At 46.7% G+C, this 18,380-nt stretch overlaps 1 protein-coding gene across 7 annotated transcripts in view; it reads left to right on the top strand.

The window, feature by feature from the left end:
- Window positions 1-12,754, top strand: part of GPR156 (G protein-coupled receptor 156) — a 109,867-nt gene extending 97,113 nt beyond the window's left edge. For all 7 annotated transcript variants that reach the window (XM_055568303.1, XM_055568302.1, XM_055568301.1 and 4 more), the window contains one exon: window positions 9,713-12,754. In XM_055568303.1, coding sequence (XP_055424278.1) covers window positions 9,713-11,041 — 1,329 coding nt within the window. In that variant the 3' untranslated portion in view covers window positions 11,042-12,754. The remainder of the gene's footprint in view (window positions 1-9,712) is intronic.
- The last annotated feature ends 5,626 nt before the right edge of the window (window positions 12,755-18,380 follow it).

The following is an 18,380-nucleotide window of genomic DNA, read 5'->3' as shown; positions in this document are numbered from 1 at the left end:
ATCTCTTGAAGAATTTTCCACAGTTTGTTATGATCTACACTGTCAAAGGCTTTGACATAGTCAATAAAGCAGAAGTAGATGTTTTTCTGGAATTCTCTTCCTTTTTGTATGATCCAACGGATATCTTCTGCCTTCTCTAAATCCAGCTTGAACTTTCTAGAAGTCCACAGTTCACATTCTGTTGAAGCCTGGCTTGGAGAATTTTGAGCATTACTTTGCTAGCGTGTGAGATGAGTGCAATTGTATGGTAGTTTGAACATTCTTTGGCATTGCCTTTCTTAGGGATTGGAATGAAAACTGACCTTTTCCAGTCCTGTGGCCACTGCTGAGTCTTCCAAATTTGCTGGCATATTGAGTGCAACACTTTAACAGCATCATCTTTTAGGATTTGAAATAGCTCAACTGGAATTCCATCACCTCCACTAGCTTTGTTCGTACTGATGCTTCCTAAGGCCCACTTGACATCACATTCCAGGATATCTGGCTCAAGGTGAGTGATCACACCATTGTGGTTATTTGGGTCATGAAGATCTTTTTTGTATAGTTCTTTTGTGTATTCTTGCCACCTCTTCTTAAACTCTTCTGCTTCTGTTAGGTCCATACGATTTCTGTCCTTTATTGAGCCCATCTTTGCATGAAATGTTCCCTTGGTATCTCTCATTTTCTAGAAGAGATCTTTAGTTTTTCCCATTCTATTGGTCTTCTCTATTTCTTTGCATTGATCACTGAGGAAGTCTTTCTTATCTCTCCTTGCTATCCTTTGGAACTCTGTATTCAAATGGGTATATCTTTCCTTTTCTCCTTTGCCTTTCTCTTCTCTTCTTTTCTCAGCTATTTTAAAGGCCCCATCAGACAACCATTTTGCCTTTTTGCATTTCTTTTTCTTGGGAATGGTCTTTATCCCTGCCTCCTGTACAATGTCATAAGCCTCTGTCCATAGTTCTTCAGGCACTCTATAGGATCTAATCCCTTGAATCTATTTGTCACTTCTGCTGTATAATCATAAGAAATTTGATTTAGATCATACCGGAATGGTCTAGTGGTTTTCCCTACTTTCTTCAATTTCAGTCTGAATTTGGCAATAAGGAGTTCATGATCTGAGCCATAGTCAGCTCCTGGTCTTGTTTTTGCTGACTGTATAGAGCTTCTCCATCTTTGCCTGCAAAGAATATAATCAATCTGATTTCGATATTGACCATCTGGTGATGTCCATGTGTAGAGTCTTCTCTTGTGTTGTTGGAAGAGGGTGTTTGCTATGACCAGTGCATTCTCTTGGCAAAACTCTGTTAGCCTTTGACCTGCTTCGTTTTGTACTCAGCTTCTTCTGCATTACTGGTTGGGGCATAGACTTGGATTACTGTGATATTGAATGGTTTGCCTTGGAAACAGAGATCATTCTGTTATTTTTGAGATTGCCTCCAAGTACTGTATTTCAGACTCTTTTGTTGACTTTGAAGGCTACTCCATTTCTTCTAAGGGATTCCTGCCCACAGTAGTAGATATAATGGTCATCTGAGTTAAATTCACCCATTCCAGTCCATCTTAGTTCGCCGATCCTAAAATGTCGATCTCTTGTTTGACTACTTGCAATTTACCTAGATTCATGGACCTGACATTCTAGGTTCCTATGCAGTATTGTTCTTTATAGCATTGGATTTTACTTCTATCACCAGTCACATCCACAACTGGGTGTTGTTTTTGCTTTGGCTCCGTCTGTTCATTCTTTCTGGAATTATTTCTCCACTGTTTTCCAGTAGCATATTGGGCACCTACCGACGTGGGGAGTTTATCTTTCAGTGTCCTATCTTTTTGCCTTTTCATACTGTTCAATGGGTTCTCAAGGCAAGAATACTGAAGTGGTTTGCCATTCCCTTTTCCAGTGGACCACGTTTTGTCAGAACTCTCCACCATGACCCATCCATCTCGAATGGCCCTACAAGGCAGGGCTCATAGTTTCATTGAGTTAGACAAGGCTGTGGCCCATGTGGTCAATTTGATTAGTTTTCTGTGATCTTGGTTTTCATTCTATCTGCCCTCTGATGGATTAGGATAAGAGGCTTATGGAAGCTTCCTGATGGGAGAGACTAACTGAGGGGGAAACTGGGTCTTGTTCTGATGGGCAGGGCCATGCTCTCTAAATCTTTAATCCAATTTTCTGTTGATGGTGGGGCTGTGTTCCCTCCCTGTTGTTTGACCTGAGGCCAAACTATGGTGGAGGTAATGAAGAGAATAGTGACTTCCTTCAAAAGGTCCCGTGCAAGCACTGCTGCCCTCAGTGCTCCCAACCCTGCAGCAGGCCACCACCAACCCATGCCTCTGCTGGGGACTTCTGGACACTCACGGGCAAGTCTGGTTAGTCTCTTGTGGGGTCACTGCTCCTTTCTCCTGGGTCTTGGTGTGCACAAGGTTTCCCTTCAGTTCAGTTCAGTCACTCAGTCATGTCTGACTCTTTGCAACCCCATGGACTGCAGCACACCAGGCCTCCCTGTCCATCACAGACTCCTGGAATTTACTGAAACTCATGTCCATAGAGTCGGTGATGCCATCCAACCATCTAAGGAGAAGGTCATCCCCTTCTCCTCCTGCCCTCAATCTTTCCCAGCATCAGGGTCTTTTCAAATGAGACAGCTCTTCGCATCAGATGGCCAAAGTATTGGAGTTTCAGCTTCAAAATCAGTCCTTCCAATGAACATTCAGGACTGATTTCCTTTAGGATGGACTGGTTGGATCTCCTTGTGGTCCAAGGGACTCTCAAGAGTCTTCTCCAACACCACAGTTCAAAAGCATCAATTCTTTGGCACTCAGCTTTCTTTATAGTCCAACTCTCACATCCATATGTCATGCGAGTGTATGTTCCTCGGTTCTTTGTCTCGTCACAACAAAGATTTGGAGCAACGGACATTAAAGCCCTTGGCGTATCACAGCTCTCGGGTCTTGGACAAACCGTGTTACAGCTCTTAGGCAAATCAGTGTTACAGCTCCATTTTATTTAGAAGATAGCAGGAGAGTGAGAGAGAGAGAGAGAGAGAGTGTGCGTGCACGCGGGAGATAGAGTCCCAGAGAAAGCGCTTTGGCTCCTCCTTTTATATGTTTTTTCTTCCACCTGGTCCTGCCCTATGCAAATTGGGCTTAGCCAGGAGTGCTGTTTGTTCTGTTTGTTCTGCCTGAAGTCTTCACTCTGGTCCTCGGGCCGTCCTTTGACCTTCCTTGTCTTTTAGCCACCGCCATTTTGGACTCCTTTTCCCTATTCTACCTACCTAACACATACATGACTACTGTAAAAACCATAGCCTTGACTAGACGGACCTTTGTTGCCAAAGTAATGTCTCTGCTTTTTAATAAGGTTCCCTTAGCAACAAGCAAAACCTCAGTGTTTCCCCAGCCACTGTTCCTGTTGCTGACCCTCACCCACTTCATTCATTCATTGCACAGATGTGTGCCAGGCGTTGTGCTAAGTGCTGAGGAACAAAACAGTCTCTGCCTTCATGAAGCTCATGGTGTAGTGGAGGAAATAGAGACTGATCAAGTAGCCATACAGGTATAAATGGTGATAAGAATTATGAAGGCAAGAAACAGAGTGGGAAGAAAGAGTAGTGAGTGGTGAGGACAGGAGAATCCAATTTAGAGCGGTCAGAAAAGACTCACTGAGCTGAGAGCTGAAGTTAACTATAGATTGACCAAGCAAAGACTGCAGGGAAAAGCATTCCAAGTGTGGGGAACAGCATTGTAAAGTCCCTGAGTAGTAGTAGGTGCTACCGTCTTCTGTAGGATACATTCTTTCTTTACGTAGCATGGTGCCCTTGTTTCCAAGATCCTCTGGGGTCCTTTACTATCTTTTCCAGGTACCAACTAGAAATCGTTGTCATCCCACCAACCCAGAAAATTAAAAAGTATCTAAATATGGGGAAGAGAATGAATAGAGCCTTTGAATATCATAGTAGCACTAAGCAGGGAACAGGGCAGCCCCTAGTCCTTCTTTCTTTTGATCTTGAGCCAAAGTTGGCACCTCTCCCAGAACTGGGCAGAGTGGTGTGGGCTTGAAGAAAGCACATGGGAAAACTTGAGGAGGCATGGGGCCCAGAGGAATTAGTAGTTTTTTTCATACTAACTAAATTATATTCTATATAATTTTTTTAGTACAGAACATACCTGGGTAATGCTATTTGGGAAACTACACTTTTTTGTATTAGACTGACACTTGGGTATCAATAGTCCCTGTGCAAAAGGATGGTGTGATGGGGACCTACAAAATGCAACCTGTGAAAGAATTCAGCTCCCCAGGTCCCCCTCAGTCTTTCATACTATTACCTCTGTTCTGGACCATTTTTATCCATCAGAGTATACTTCATGTCTTTACTATTTATGAAGCAGTCAGGACCTTTTTTCAAAGCCAGATTTCTTCCCACCTGGCAAGGCAGTAGCATTGCCATTGATACTCTGAAGTCTTCAAAGAAGCTTTTTTTTTTCCTCTCCCCCCAGCTAAACAGAAGGCCAGAAACTTGGCGAGAACACCCAGCATGGTTTTCATTCACAATCAGCTCATGTTGGAACAGCCAAGTGGCCTGACTCTTTAGCCTTATGGTAATTTGTGATGTGCTTTTTGTACTCCTGCCATGCTACCCTGTTTCCCACGCAGTGACTGAATCTGCTGTGTCCAGAAAGATGCCTCGAGTCTGCAGAGGAAGAGCCATAATAGGGAGCAGATGCTTAGGCAGTAAAATGCTGGCCTCCTGCCCCCTACTCCCCACACCTGGAACATATTTCCAGAACAGGCCTGAGAACCAGCAGCCCATCCCAGGGCCCTGTGGCAGGCCAGGAGAGGCTCCAGCATCTGCATCCCCACCTCCAGCCCTGCCCAGGACATAAACACAGGAGTCTCTCTTGCCTCCCTGAGTCCAGCTTCTTGGCTGCACTTCCCTCCTCTGCAGCCCCTCTGCCACCCTGGTGTCCTCCTACTTTCCCATGGTCTAGGTGGTTCATTTTCTCATTCTTCCCCCCTTTCCCTGTGGCTGGGGTCCCCAGAGGCTGTTTGGGGCAGCATCCACCCTTAGTTCCCAGGCTGTGTGGAAGCCAGCAGGTAAAACCCTCCCAGAGCTGGAGGGACTTCCCTGTACATTCTGTAGCAGAGGAAATTCACCTATTACTTTTCTTCCTTGAAGCACAGAAACAAGATATTCCATTTCTCCTTGTGGCCTGCAGCCTATGAAACATCCCCACAGATGTTTTGCTTCCCTGGGTGTGCCTAAAGTAATTGTTAATAAGCTCATTTCAATGCAGCCGCCATGGTCTGTCAGATTTTGGTCTCACAATGGCAAACCACGCCTCTGATTAGTATGCAGTCACGGTGAAAACAAAGTTCCACTTCCTTTTCTGTAAGAAGGGAGATTTACTGATTAGGCTGACTGTTTCTAAATCTGTCACCAGCCAGCTTCAGATGTTTGGTTTGCTGGAGAAGAGTATTCCTCCCGATCAAATGTGTATACTGTTTTCTTATAATGTGACAGGCTTCCCAGGTGGCACAAGTGGTAAAGAATCCGCCTGTCAGTGCAGGAGATATCCACAGACATGGGTTCGATCCCTGAGGTGGGAAGATCCCCTGGAGAAGGAAATGACGACCCACTCCAGTATTTCTTGCCTGGAAAATCTTATGGACAGAGGAGCCTGGTGGGCTGTAGTCCATGGGGTCACAAAGAGTAGGACACAACTGAGCATGCGCACGCCACACCATACACTGAGAAATTTGTAAATAAGGCACAAGAAGGCAGCACAGTTTGCTTGCTGGGGCAGTTGTCATCAGCTGATGGCTCCCTCCCAATTCTGTGAGACGGCAGAGGCCTCCTGAAGCCAGCCTGAGAATGTGGAAGGTGGGCTTCACAAGTAAGGGCTGGCGAAAAGAGAGTTGGGGTACCTCCAGTGCAGCCAGCACAGCCACCCACTCAGAGAGATACCTGGCACCACCCAGTTATCGAAGAGCCTGAGTGAATTCTTCCTGTGACTCACCCACTCTGCTCCTGGCAAGTCCTTGAATCACCTATGTTTCCCTGACAACGCCCAGTCTTCCCTGCTCTGCGCCTGAGAAGGGTGAACAGGCAGGCAGGCGCTCTGCTGGAAGTCCTTCCGCTTATTCACCGGTTGCTCACTGGTCCCAGGACTCTCTCCCGAGGATAAGAGAAGCAGACTAAATCAGGATGAAACTGGGAGTACCATAGTCAGAAAAATCACCTCCTGCTTATAAGTCACCTCCAGGCTTATAAGTCCAAGCACTCTTGGAGTTGCTGCCAGAAGACTACTGTCAGACTAGTTTACTTAATTTACTGTTCCCTCAAAGAGTCACTTCTGGGCAACTCTTCCATATCTTTCTTAATTAATTTTTATTGGAGTACAGTTGCTATATAACGTTGTGTTAGTTTCTTCCATACAACAAAGTGAATCTGCTATATGTATACATATATCCCTGCTTTTTTAGATTTCATTCCCATTTAGGTCACTACAGAGCACTGAGTAGCATTCCCTGTGCTATACAGTAGTTAACTCTTCCATATCTACTCTAGAAGAGACCACAGGTGTCCATAGGTGACTTGTGTCAGGAATCCTAAAGAAGGAAAACACCCTTTTATTTCTAGGGCATAACAAATGAATAGGCTTCTCAGGTGGCTCAGTGGGTAAAGAATCTGCTTGCAGTGCAGGAGTCGCAGGAAACACAGGTTCGATCCCTGGGTTGGGAAGATCCCCTGGAGAAGGGCATGGCAACCCACTCCAGTATTCTTGCATTGAGAATCCCATGGACAGAGGAGCCTGGTGGGCTACAGTCCATGGGGTCTCAAAGAGTCAGACTTGACTGAGTAACTGAGCATGCTTGCAATAAAGTAAAAGTCACTCAGTCGTGTCCAACTCTTTGCAACCCCATGGACTATATGGTCCATGGAATTCACCAGGCCAGAATACTGGAGTGGGTAACCATTCCCTTCTCCAGAGGATCTTCCCAACCCAGGGACTGTACCCAGATTTCCCACATTGCAGGCAGATTCTTTACCAGCTGAGCCACCAGGGATACCCATGCTTGCAATAAATGGACATCTAAATACTCACCCTGAACTTCTAAAGGGGATGGCAACAGTTCAGTCAGTTCAGTCACTCAGTCGTGTCCGACTCTTTGCAACCCCATGAACCGCAGCACACCAGGCCTCCCTGTCCATCACCAACTCCTGGAGTCCACCCAAACCCATGTCCATTGAGTCGGTGATGCCATCCAACCATCTCATCCTCTGCCGTCCCCTTCTCCTCCTGCCCTCAATCTTTCCCAGCATCAGGGTCTTTTAAAATGAGTCAGCTCTTCGCATCAGATGGCCAAAGTATTGGAGTTTCAGCTTCAAAATCAGTCCTTCCAATGAACGCCAGGACTGATCTCCTTTAGGACGGACTGGTTGGACCTCCTTGCATTCCAAGGGACTCTCAAGAGTCTTCTCCAACACCACAGTTCAAATGCATCAGTTCTTCGGCACTCAGCTTTCTTTATAGTCCAACTCTCACATCCATACATGACCACTGGAAAAACCATAGCCTTGACTAGACAGACCTTTGTTGGCAAAGTAATGTCTCTGCTTTTTAATATGCTGTCTAGGTTGGTCATAACTTTCCTTCCAAGGAGTTCAGTTCAGTTCAGTTCAGTCGCTCAGTCATGTCTGACTCTGTGACCCCATGAATTGCAGCACGCCAGGCCTCCCTGTCCATCACCAACTCCCAGAGTCCACCCAAACCCATGTCCATTAAGTCGGTGATGCCATCCAACCATCTCATCCTCTGCCGTCCCCTTCTCCTGCCCTCAATCTTTCCCAGCATCAGAGTCTTTTCCAATGAGTCAGCTCTTCACATCAGGTGGCCAAAGTATTGGAGTTTCAGCTTCAAAATCAGTCCTTCCAATGAACGCCAGGACTGATCTCCTTTAGGATGGACTGGTTGGATCTCCTTGCAGTCCAAGGGACTCTCAAGAGTCTTCTCCAACACCACAGTTCAAATGCATCAGTTCTTCGGCACTCAGCTTTCTTTATAGTCCAACTCTCACATCCATACATGACCACTTGAAAAACTATAGCCTTGACTAGACAGACCTTTGTTGACAAAGTAATGTCTCTGCTTTTTAACATGCTGTCTAGGTTGGTCATAATTTTCCTTCCAAGGAGTAAGCGTCTTTTAATTTCATGGCTGCAATCACCATCTGCGGTGATTTTGGAGCCCAGAAAAATAAAGTCAGCCACTGTTTCCACTGTTTCCCCATCTATTTGCCACAAAGTGATGGGACCAGATGCCATGATCTTCATTTTCTGAATGTTGAGTTTTCAGCCAACTTTTTCACTCTCCTCTTTCACTTTCACCAAGAGGGTCTTTAGTTCTTCTTCACTTTCTGCCATAAGGGTGGTGTCATCTGCATATCTGAGGTGATTGATATTTCTCCCGGCAATCTTGATTCCATCTTGTGCTTCCTCCAGCCCAGTGTTTCTCATGATGTACTCTGCATATAAGTTAAATAAGCAGGGTGACAATATACATCCTTGATGTACTCCTTTTCCTGTTTGGAACCAGTCTGTTGTTCCATGTCCAGTTCTAACTGTTGCTTCCTGACCTGCATACAAATTTCTCAAGAGGCAGATCAGGTGGTCTGGTATTCCCATCTCTTGAAGAATTTTCCACAAACCCTTCCGCAAACCCTCAACCGTGTCATCTGCCCCAAGACCATCAGTTCCCCATGATGATCTCTTTCCTGCTCCACTGCCTTCAAACAGAAATTTCAGAAGGTGGACATCAGGTCTGAACTAGGCACACAGCTGCTGTAGCACCAGAAGGTTCTCAGGGCACACACACTCCTCCTCCTACTTTGTGCCCCATGGTCCTGCAGTTAGAATGGCATATCTCTGTAGCTGTCACCTGCCAGCATCCTAGGCACAGCCTATTTATCAACTAACAGCCACGCAGCAGGTAGGCAGCTCAGCTTCTCCAGTAATTCTGATGCTTGCACTTCTTTGGGTGATACCAACAGCTGATAGTGTCACATGATAGTGTTGGCCTCCCACCCCCATGTGTCAGCCGAGGCAGGTGATAACACCAACCTGATATTCTCACTCCACCCTAAACCCCAGCTCCACCCCTGGCTCCAGTCTTGTCACACTGGCCCAGGAATCTATCATTTCCATATTCTCCCCATTTTCTAGGCTATTTAGCAAGAGGTAGGATGCTTGTTTCCCCAGTCCTTCATTCCCTTCACAAATGCCTCAAAGTCATCTGTATTTTGCAAAAGTGTGATTGATATACCCAGAGATGGGCCATCCCAAACACTGTTTAGACTGCGGTTCTGCAGAGCGACCTCACACCCTCCTCAGTCCTGAGAGGGTCTGCAGCAGCCAGCAGGCAGCTAGACTGTGCCCCACCCCCACTCCCCGCAATCTCTCTTATTGCAGACAGTGCTACAGTTTGGGGACATATGGGGGGATTAAGATCATATAACAATAAAGGATAGTTAATCTTCACTGAGAACATATATCAGTTTATTGTGCTAAACCCTTTATATGCATCATCTCATTTCACTTCAAGAAGGTGCCTCCTCAGGACCTTAAGATCACCAGCTAGTATTGGAGAAATGGATTTAAACTGAGATCTCTCCTCCATGGGAGACACTGTGAAAACATCTTTTGTTGATGGTTTTGCTTTTGTTTTATAGAAAAATGCTGTGATTGAAAGCCTGCAAGAACAAGTAAACAATGCCAGAGAGAAGCTAGTGAGACTGATGTCAGCAGGGTGCTCCTCTGACCTCCCAGAGGAGGCTGTGCCACCTGCCTCTTCCCACCACAAGGACATCATGGCCACAGCCTCTGCCCATAGCCTGGCACCTCAAGGGCCTTCAGAATGTCTCTCTGACTCTCAGAATGATACCAGTGCGGCCACCCAGGACTCCCAGAGCACCTCAGTGCTGGCCTCAAGTGTACAAGGCCTCAGGGGGCCTGTGAAGGATACCAGCCCCTCCACAGGGCAGAAGCAGAAATTTTCTGACTTGAAAGACCTTTCTAATCCTTTACATTTGGGCTGCAGCCAGAAGCCATGGGCTGAGCAAAGCCAGACTGCAGAAAGAAGAGACCTGGTACCCATGGCCCTCCACCAGTGTCTCATAGAAAGTGAAGAAGGCTCTGTTCCCCAGAGACACGGGCAGGTAGAGAACTCAGAGGGGCCCCCAGAGCAACTGGGGTCAAGAGTCAATTCAGTGATCAGGGAGAAACTTCAGGAAGTCCTCCAAGATCTGGGCCTGGGCCCTGGGGCTCCCCTCCCCTCTTCCTTGTCTTGTCCCCAGCAGCCCTGGAAGAGCATCGCTGCCCACAGCCCCCAGAAGGTGCCCCTCTCCAAGGAGCCAGGCTTCAGCCCGTCCATGGTGAGGAGAAGGCGGGCGGCACAGCGGGCTCGCTCACACTTTCTAGGCGCTGCACCCTCCTATGTGGGGCATCGGGTAAACAGGGCCATTTCTGGGCAAAATGTACAGGACAGCCCCTGCCTGGACCCCCAAACTGCTGATCCCAGGGTAGCAAGACCCTCTTCTGGGAATCCTTTAGTACTCCCTGCTCCTCGAGGCAAGCCAGGCACCCTAGAGGGCCACACACAGCGCCAGGCAGAGCCCCGGGGAGCCGAACGGAGCCTCGAATCCTTTCCCCAAAAGTCTTCTGGCTCTGGCCGGAAGCTGTGTCCCGCTGCCCCACGCCCATCCAGGGCCTCCCCCGACCTGCCTGGGCAGCGGCAGCCCCCAGGGTCCCCAGGCTGCCCCTCCCTGTCTTCTCCTAGTAGCTACCTTGACACCGAATCCAGCAGCTCAGACGAGCTCTTCTGCCGCTGCCACCGGCCCTACTGCGAGATCTGCTTCCAGAGCTCCTCTGAGTCCAGTGACAGTGGCTCGTCAGACACCGACCCGGAGCCTGCGGGGGCGCGGGCTTCCTGGGAAAAGCTGTGGGCCCGCTCGAAGCCTGTCGTGAACTTCAAAGATGATTTGAAACCCACACTGGTGTGAACAGCAGAGCGAGTCTGGACCTAGGGCTCTGTAGGGATAAGCCATAGCGTGGCCTGCTGTGGCCTTCAGGGAACAGTCCAGTGCCCTTTCCGCGTCCGTGCGCTCATTTGAGCACCATGGTACCTTTAGCACTTCCTGATATACACAAAGAGGGATATTGCCTGTTTTGTTACTACCTCACAGCGTTCCTGTAAGAGACTCCAGCTGAGTGCCCATAAAAGATACCCTTTAGATAAAAAGGTGCTAAATGAGCACAAAGGGTCTTCTGGTCAGCCTGTAATGTACAAAACTCTACATATACTAGATGGATGGCTGGGTGGACAGACAGATGGAGAAGTGGAAAGAAGATTTCTGCAGAACCAGAGTTGTGGACTGTAATTCATCAAATTGGGTTTTTGGTGGCCAACCTGCTAGGAAAATATCTCCTATGGGCTTGGGTGGTCCACTCTCGGCAGGGGGTGGTTTGTTTCTGCTCAAGTTTGTGAACAGCACCACCTCTCAGTCCCAGCTTCCAGTCAGACTCATCTCAGAGCCACCTGTGCATCTCTAGTTTGTGTTCATGTCCTCACACCATTGTGGCACCTCACCATCATTGATGAGACAGTCAGACAGCCCGGATCTCTCTCCTGGGCTCGGATGGCACCTGAGGCACCGGTGCCATTGGATGGCACCCCCTTCTTTGATCCTGCCAGTGGTGCAGTTTTGTGGTAGTGGGAAGTATGTATTGGCAATCCCTGTTGAGGTTGGAGAGGCCCTAGTGGTCAAGAGGGTGCCAGCTGGGCCAACATGACCACTGATGGCTACATTGACCTGGAAATAGAAAACAGGAAAATAGAAAGGAAGAAATGGGGAAGATAAGGAAAAAAACAGATTTTGCACATTTACCTTGAGTCTAGCATGGCACTTGGAAATATCAAATATCAGTAATTGCTTATGATAACCCCATGAAGTTGGTACTCTCATCCCCATTTTACAGGTGGGGATTATGAGGCTTAAGAGGATGGAGGTGGTTTCCACAGCATCACAGTGCTGGAGAGGGGCCCATGTGGGAGTTGGCCACAGCTCACAGGATTCCAAGTACATATACTTCCCTGGGGCACATCTCTTCACTTGTTCCTCTGGGAGTGGCAGGCAGAGTGTGGCAGGCTGGACAGCAAAGGTAGCATGGGAAGCTGTGGTGTGCTCAACCTGCAGTCCAGGATGACAAAACTGGGCTCCTCGCCTCAGTAAGCAGCCCGTCACTGCCTCACTGCCTTGGGAGCCCACCCACACCTCCCACAGCAGCCGGGGAGCTGGTGAGAGATAAGTACCAGGGTCTTGTCGGCTGCCAGAGCCACAGAGAAAACACAGCTGGGTCCACTTCATTTGTTGCTGAGTTAGTTGTTTACAGGCTATTCCCTGCCTCTAACCTGGGTGTGTATCCGCATGTGTATACATGCTTTTGTGCAGGAGCATGGGCCTAATTAGATACGTCCAGAGGGGAGCATTTGGCTCTAAAAGTCTTGCAGAAGATGTTATCATGGACTCTCATTGGCTGCTGACACCTTGTGAGTCTCCAGACACTGGACCAGGAGGCCCTCCTGGCAACACAGCTTCTTCTGTTGTCCACTTTTAAATACAAATATCATAATTTATTCTGCGTGTGGGCTTGAAGTTTCTGCTTGTGCTATTTGTATGCTGTCCAAGTGATGCCTTAATAAAAGAAATGGCTCTCAAGGCAAGTCTCTTCAGAAATGGTAGTTTGGAAAAAAAAAAAAAAGAAATTGTAGTTTGGGGCTGGGAAGGAGGGGTACAGACAAGACTGAAGCACCCAAAGGAGTGGAAACAAAGCAGCACTTAGAGTTGCTGTTGGCTTACCGTGGGATCCAAGTGCATTTCCCACCACACTTCCGCTGGTAAGATTCCTCTTACATCTCCATGTGCAGCTTCCTATCCCAGGAACACCCGTGAGTAGAGGAGACTGGACCCTTGACTCTTCCCACCCACTGGGGGTCCTGTGCTTGGGCTTCACCTCCTTCAGCTCCTTTCCCCTCAGCGCGTCACCACTAGCAGCCTACTATTCTGTAGTGTGTGATATGAGTCCTCTCACTCTGTCCACTCCTACACCCTCAGTTCCCCCAGCCCAGCCCATCTATATCTCCATGCCTCTTCTATCTAGAATTCCTCTCTGTTTTGTGCACCTTGTGAATTACTCATCCCTCAAGGCTCAGGTAGAGCATTCACTCTCTCCTCAGCCTTTCCTGAGCATCCTTCAGGTAAAAACAACATCCCCCAGTTAAATGAAGAAAGGTGTTTTGGGGCCCATGTTTCAAACTTGGTTGTAAAGAAGCTTCTATCATACATTTTACCTAGACTGACTTTGTAACACTTGCTAGACTTTGTTGAAAAGATGGAGAATCTATCCTAATTTCCTTATTTATCATTTGGCTGGAAAACTGTGTGCCTAGCACACAACTACCTGCCCCCAAATACCCTCTCCAAATCTGTTTACTCTGTGTGCCACCTCTACCCACGCTCCTCACCAGCTCCTTCCCTGGACCTTTTACTCAAGACCAGCTAACCCAGTGAAGGTCTTAAAGGGATGTATGTGCCATGACTTTGGGCCAACTCTTGATTGTTACAGTCCTGAAGAGAGCAGAAACTTGGTGCAAAGAAATCCTGGAGAAGGAAACACTGCCTCTGCTGCTGTCTTTGGGACTATGCCTGTCTCTATTGGTCTCAAGATCTGACATGGAGCCAGCCTGTTTCTTACCTAATTAAGAAAGGTTGCTTTGCTGATTGAAATCTTGAGGCTGAAGGTGTCCATCCCAGTCCCAAAGTCTGCCCCTTTCCCTGGCCCAGGTCAAACACTCTTTCCTTAAAGGATCAGAGTGGCCTCCCTGGAGCTCAGGAAAACAGAGCATCAGATGTCAGTTCAGTTCCATCGCTCAGTCATGTCCGACTCTTTGCAACCCCATGGACTGCAGCACACCAGGCCTCCCTGTCCATCACCAACTCCAGGAGTCCACCCAAACTCATGTCCATTGAGTAGGTGATGTCATCCAACCATCTCATCCTCTGTCATCCCCTTCTCCTCCTGCCCTCAATCTTTCCCAGCATCAGGGTCTTTTCAAATGAGTCAGCTCTTTGCATCAGGTGGCCAAAGTATTGCAGTTGACACCACCCTTATGGCAGAAAGTGAAGAACTAAAGAACCTCTTGATGAAAATAAAAGAGGAGAGTGAAAAAGTTGGCTTATAGCTCAACATTCAGAAAACTAAGATCATGGCATCTGATCTCATCACTTCATGGCAAATAGATGGGGAAACAGTGGCATCAGATGTCAGAGGCATGTTTTTACCAAACTGTATCACTTGTAAAGTGGTAAAGAGAAAAGTCAACGCAGGTTGCACAAAAATCTCTTCTCTGTCTGTATTTATTATATTTAGATGTGTCTCCTTCACAGACTGCAATTTCCTAAAAGCTCTAAGTGTGTCTTCTGCATCTTCGTATCCTCTAGAGTAGCCATCAGAGAGCTTTGCACAAATTATGAACCCAATAAATGTTTGATGGATGGATTTCTGGGCAGATAAATGGATGAAACCAAGGAAAGCAAGGAAACAAAGGAAGGCAAAAAACCTGTAATGGATCTTGCGATGCAGCAGAAAGGGAGGCAGGGCCATCTGGCTTCACTGCTTTTCAATGAGGTGAGAGCAAGAAACATCACTGAAAGACACGGAGGTGACTGAATTCTGAAAACGACAGTACTTTAAATCTCTTAAGGGTAGGGGAGGTAAAGAGACAAGAGTTAATGGAAGAGAAACAAGGTTGTTGTAATAAAGGTGTTCTCTTAAAGGTGCTTTCCTCCCATGCTTGTAACTAAGTTACATGCAGTATTAGCAGGAGGACAGATCTGCTCATTTTTCTCAGCATCATCTCCCCCTTTCTCAGAGCCCCAAACAAAACAGTGTCTCTGTTCTCTCTGGCTGCTGCACTCTTCCCAGGAACACTATCTGGGCTTTGTTAAGGGAAGTCTAATGCAGAGGTGGCAACTTGGGGACTGAAAGCAGGAGAGAGGTTACTCATTGCCCTCAAACTTTGCTCTTCTTCACCTCCAGTACCCACTCTTCTCTCTTTCTCCCTAAATTATTTCTGCTGTTAGCATCCCCCTGCCAAACTGCATTTGATTAAGGGAACTTCTTGGGATGTTCAGTTCACCATGGAGGTCATAAAGAGAAGAAATGCCAGTGGCGTAATGCAAAATAATCTGTTATGCCCTTGACAAGATCTGGGTCAATACTCTCCAACCCTTTTCATTCTTTGACTTACCTTTGGATGTCTAAATATACTAGCAAGACATGTAAGCTCAGAGAATAAGTACTTGGGAAAGGCCTTGAAAAGGTCTGGAGGGCAGGAGGACAGGAAGTCCAGAAAACAGAGAGAGATGAGGGAGATACGGCGAAGAAGCATGTGTGCTAAGTCACTTCAGTCAGGTCCAACTCTTTGTGACTGACCCCTGGCAGCCTGTGACTGCCAGGCTCTTCTATCCATGGGATTCTCCAGGCAAGAATACTGGAGTGGGTGAAGGAGGGAAGAAAGTAAAGAACAAGAGGTACCTGCTTAGCTTGGTCTATAGATCTTGCCTCTCTTGTAAGTGAACAAGCTGCTCTGGTCTGAACTGAGCAAAAGTGGGGCCCACTTCTATGAAGAAGGCCAGGAAATCCTTGCAGAGCCCTTTCTTCAGTGGATACATAACCATGGATTCATTTCTGTACTAGATTGTGAGCTACCTGCCTGCCACTTGTAATTATCTTCGTGTCCCCAGCACCCAGCACTGTGGTGCATGCATTGATGCTCAGCAGGTGTTTGTCAAAAGAAATCAAGACAAGAGTGGCCTCGCCAGAACTGTCTCAAGGGGGACCCCAGGGAGGCCATGCATAAGAGCCAAGGTCACCTGGGAAGCAGGGCTTAGATATCTCAACTGGAGTAAACAACCGTGCTGTTGATTCACTGAAGTTTAAATGCTTTGTGATGATGCCTGGACCCTTTTTCAAAAGAAGTCCTTTAAATAGGCTCTCCACTAATTTTGTACAGTAAATTTCCCCATGATCTACCAGGGCTTAGAGTCATCCATGGGACTGTGTGACTTTCAGCAAGTTGGTTAACTTCTTTGTGGCTCAGTTTCCCCAACTGTAAACTGGGATAATAACACCTACCTCACATAAATATGAGGGTTAAATAAATTAATATTAATTATTGATTTGAGGGTTAAATAAATTAATATTAATTATTGATTCGAACTATGCCTGGCACCTAGTAAACATTACATAAATGTGTGTCTTTGAATGTTGTTTGGGAAATACAGCTTTATATTTTAAAAGCCTCTATATGTTTTCTTGCTTTATACCAAAATCCCCATTCCTGTGTTCAATTTGTTCCTGATGGAAGGGTCTTCTAAAAAGATCTGGGAACGTAAGGATGGCCCTTTGGTTCAGCCCACTTCTAGGACAACAGAAAGTTCTCCCTGAACCCCTTCCAGGTCAGACTCTGTGTGTGGGGAACACATTCACCTGCAGGACTCCAATATTAGAGCAGGCCTAGCGAAAGTTTCAGTTCAAAGTCAGGAAGTCGAATTTTATTAGGGTGGAGCCAAAAGACAGCTATTTTCATTTACAGAATATTATGCCCTTTATAATAGAAAAAAATATGTAGGGAGCCTAGTATGTGTCAAGGAACCTATTACATGACAGGGAAACCTGGTGTGTTGCAGTCCATGGGGTCACAAAGAGTCACACATGACTTGGTGACTGAACAACAACAGTAAAACTTTGTGTCACTAATACTTCTCTCATTAAGACTTAAAACAGCTCTACAGAGTAGTTAATGATTTCTGTTTTACAGATGAGAAACTGTAACTTGGAGAGGTTAGGTAACTTAGCCAAAGTAACTTAGCTGGTTAGAGATGGAGCCAAAGTTTAACTGAAATCTGATTTGATTCCAGAGTCCTTTTTGGATGCCCCAGAGCATGTGCTCCATGCATGCTACGAGAAGACAGAAGGAATTTCAACCCGGCAGGGCAGGGACCTAGGCTGAGGTTCTCTTAGGACACCAAGGTTTCCTTAGGGAAAGCAAGCTTGTCTGGTTCTGTAAGCCTATTGCAAAACCCTCCATTGCTGAGTCATTGAACAGGATCTTGAAGGCTGGAAGGGAAGTTTCTAAAGCTACCCGGTCACTTTTGCCCGCTTCAGGAAGTTCAATGCCAAACACACATGATACTGAAAATAAGCCAATCCCTTGTTTAGAAAGACCAAACCCAGTCCTCCAGACTGAAAGTTTTTTCTTAAGAGTTGTGCATTCTAAGTGACAGAAAAAGATGATGCTGGACAAGGATTGCAGAAAACCCCATGATGACTAGAAGGCATGCAGACCACAGGGCTTCTGGGGAGACTGGGAATGGGCCATGCAATCTCTTCAACCCAAGCCTCCACTCTGCTGAAAAACTTTCATTGCTCCCACTTCCTGCAAGATGAGCTCTCACCTTGGTTTGGGATTCAAGGCCCTCCCTTATGGAGCTCTACCTTCCCCCATTCTCAACTTGCTTAAATCTCTCCTCCTGTCTCCCACCAAATGGATTTACTATATGGTAAGCAGAGCTTGCCAGCACCCTCCTCAACACTCACTTTTGTTCATACCAGCCCCTCTCTCCCTCCTTCTATGCACCCCAGCCTGAAGTGACCTCTTGTTCCCCTGACCAGTTCCAGCTGGTCTCAGAATTTATTATCTTGGGCAGTTCTATAAGTCCTTCACTGTTAACTTTTCACACGTTCATTTATTGCCTCTCCAACTAGGTTATCAGACGTCAAAGCCATGTCTGATTTATCATCACATGCCCACAACATCTTGCACAGTGCCCAATGCCTCAGAGATCTCAATCAGCATTTCTAGGTTTATTTTGAAAACTGATAAACTCACTCTTTGTTCTCACCTTTGTTTGTATCAAGTGGATCTTGAACAAACAAAAAGGAATTTGGCAGCTTTTTTTCCCTCAGACTGTACTTGAAGTTTAGCATTGCAGAAGATCTGTGCTGTCTCGTTAGTTGAGAGAGTCCACTATATTCCAAGCATTATGATAGAACCTTGCAGATAATGCTGGAAGAAATTAAGCTAACAGGACCCAAGTAGTAAGATCCCTGAAAACTCTGGATGCAATTTCCCCAGCATCCTCAAAACAGACAAACAAACAAAAATCAGCAACAGCGAAAACCTCTCCTCTGGATGGTTCCCATCTATGAACACCTACAGGAAGCTGGAGGGTCCTAAAAAAAGAGGGAAGCCAGATTGTTTCTACTGTTGTTGCTACT

Source organism: Bubalus kerabau, chromosome 2 (genome assembly GCF_029407905.1).
Source record: "Bubalus kerabau isolate K-KA32 ecotype Philippines breed swamp buffalo chromosome 2, PCC_UOA_SB_1v2, whole genome shotgun sequence".
Classification (NCBI taxonomy): Eukaryota; Metazoa; Chordata; class Mammalia; order Artiodactyla; family Bovidae; genus Bubalus; species Bubalus kerabau.
This window is presented reverse-complemented; position numbering and strand designations above follow the sequence as displayed.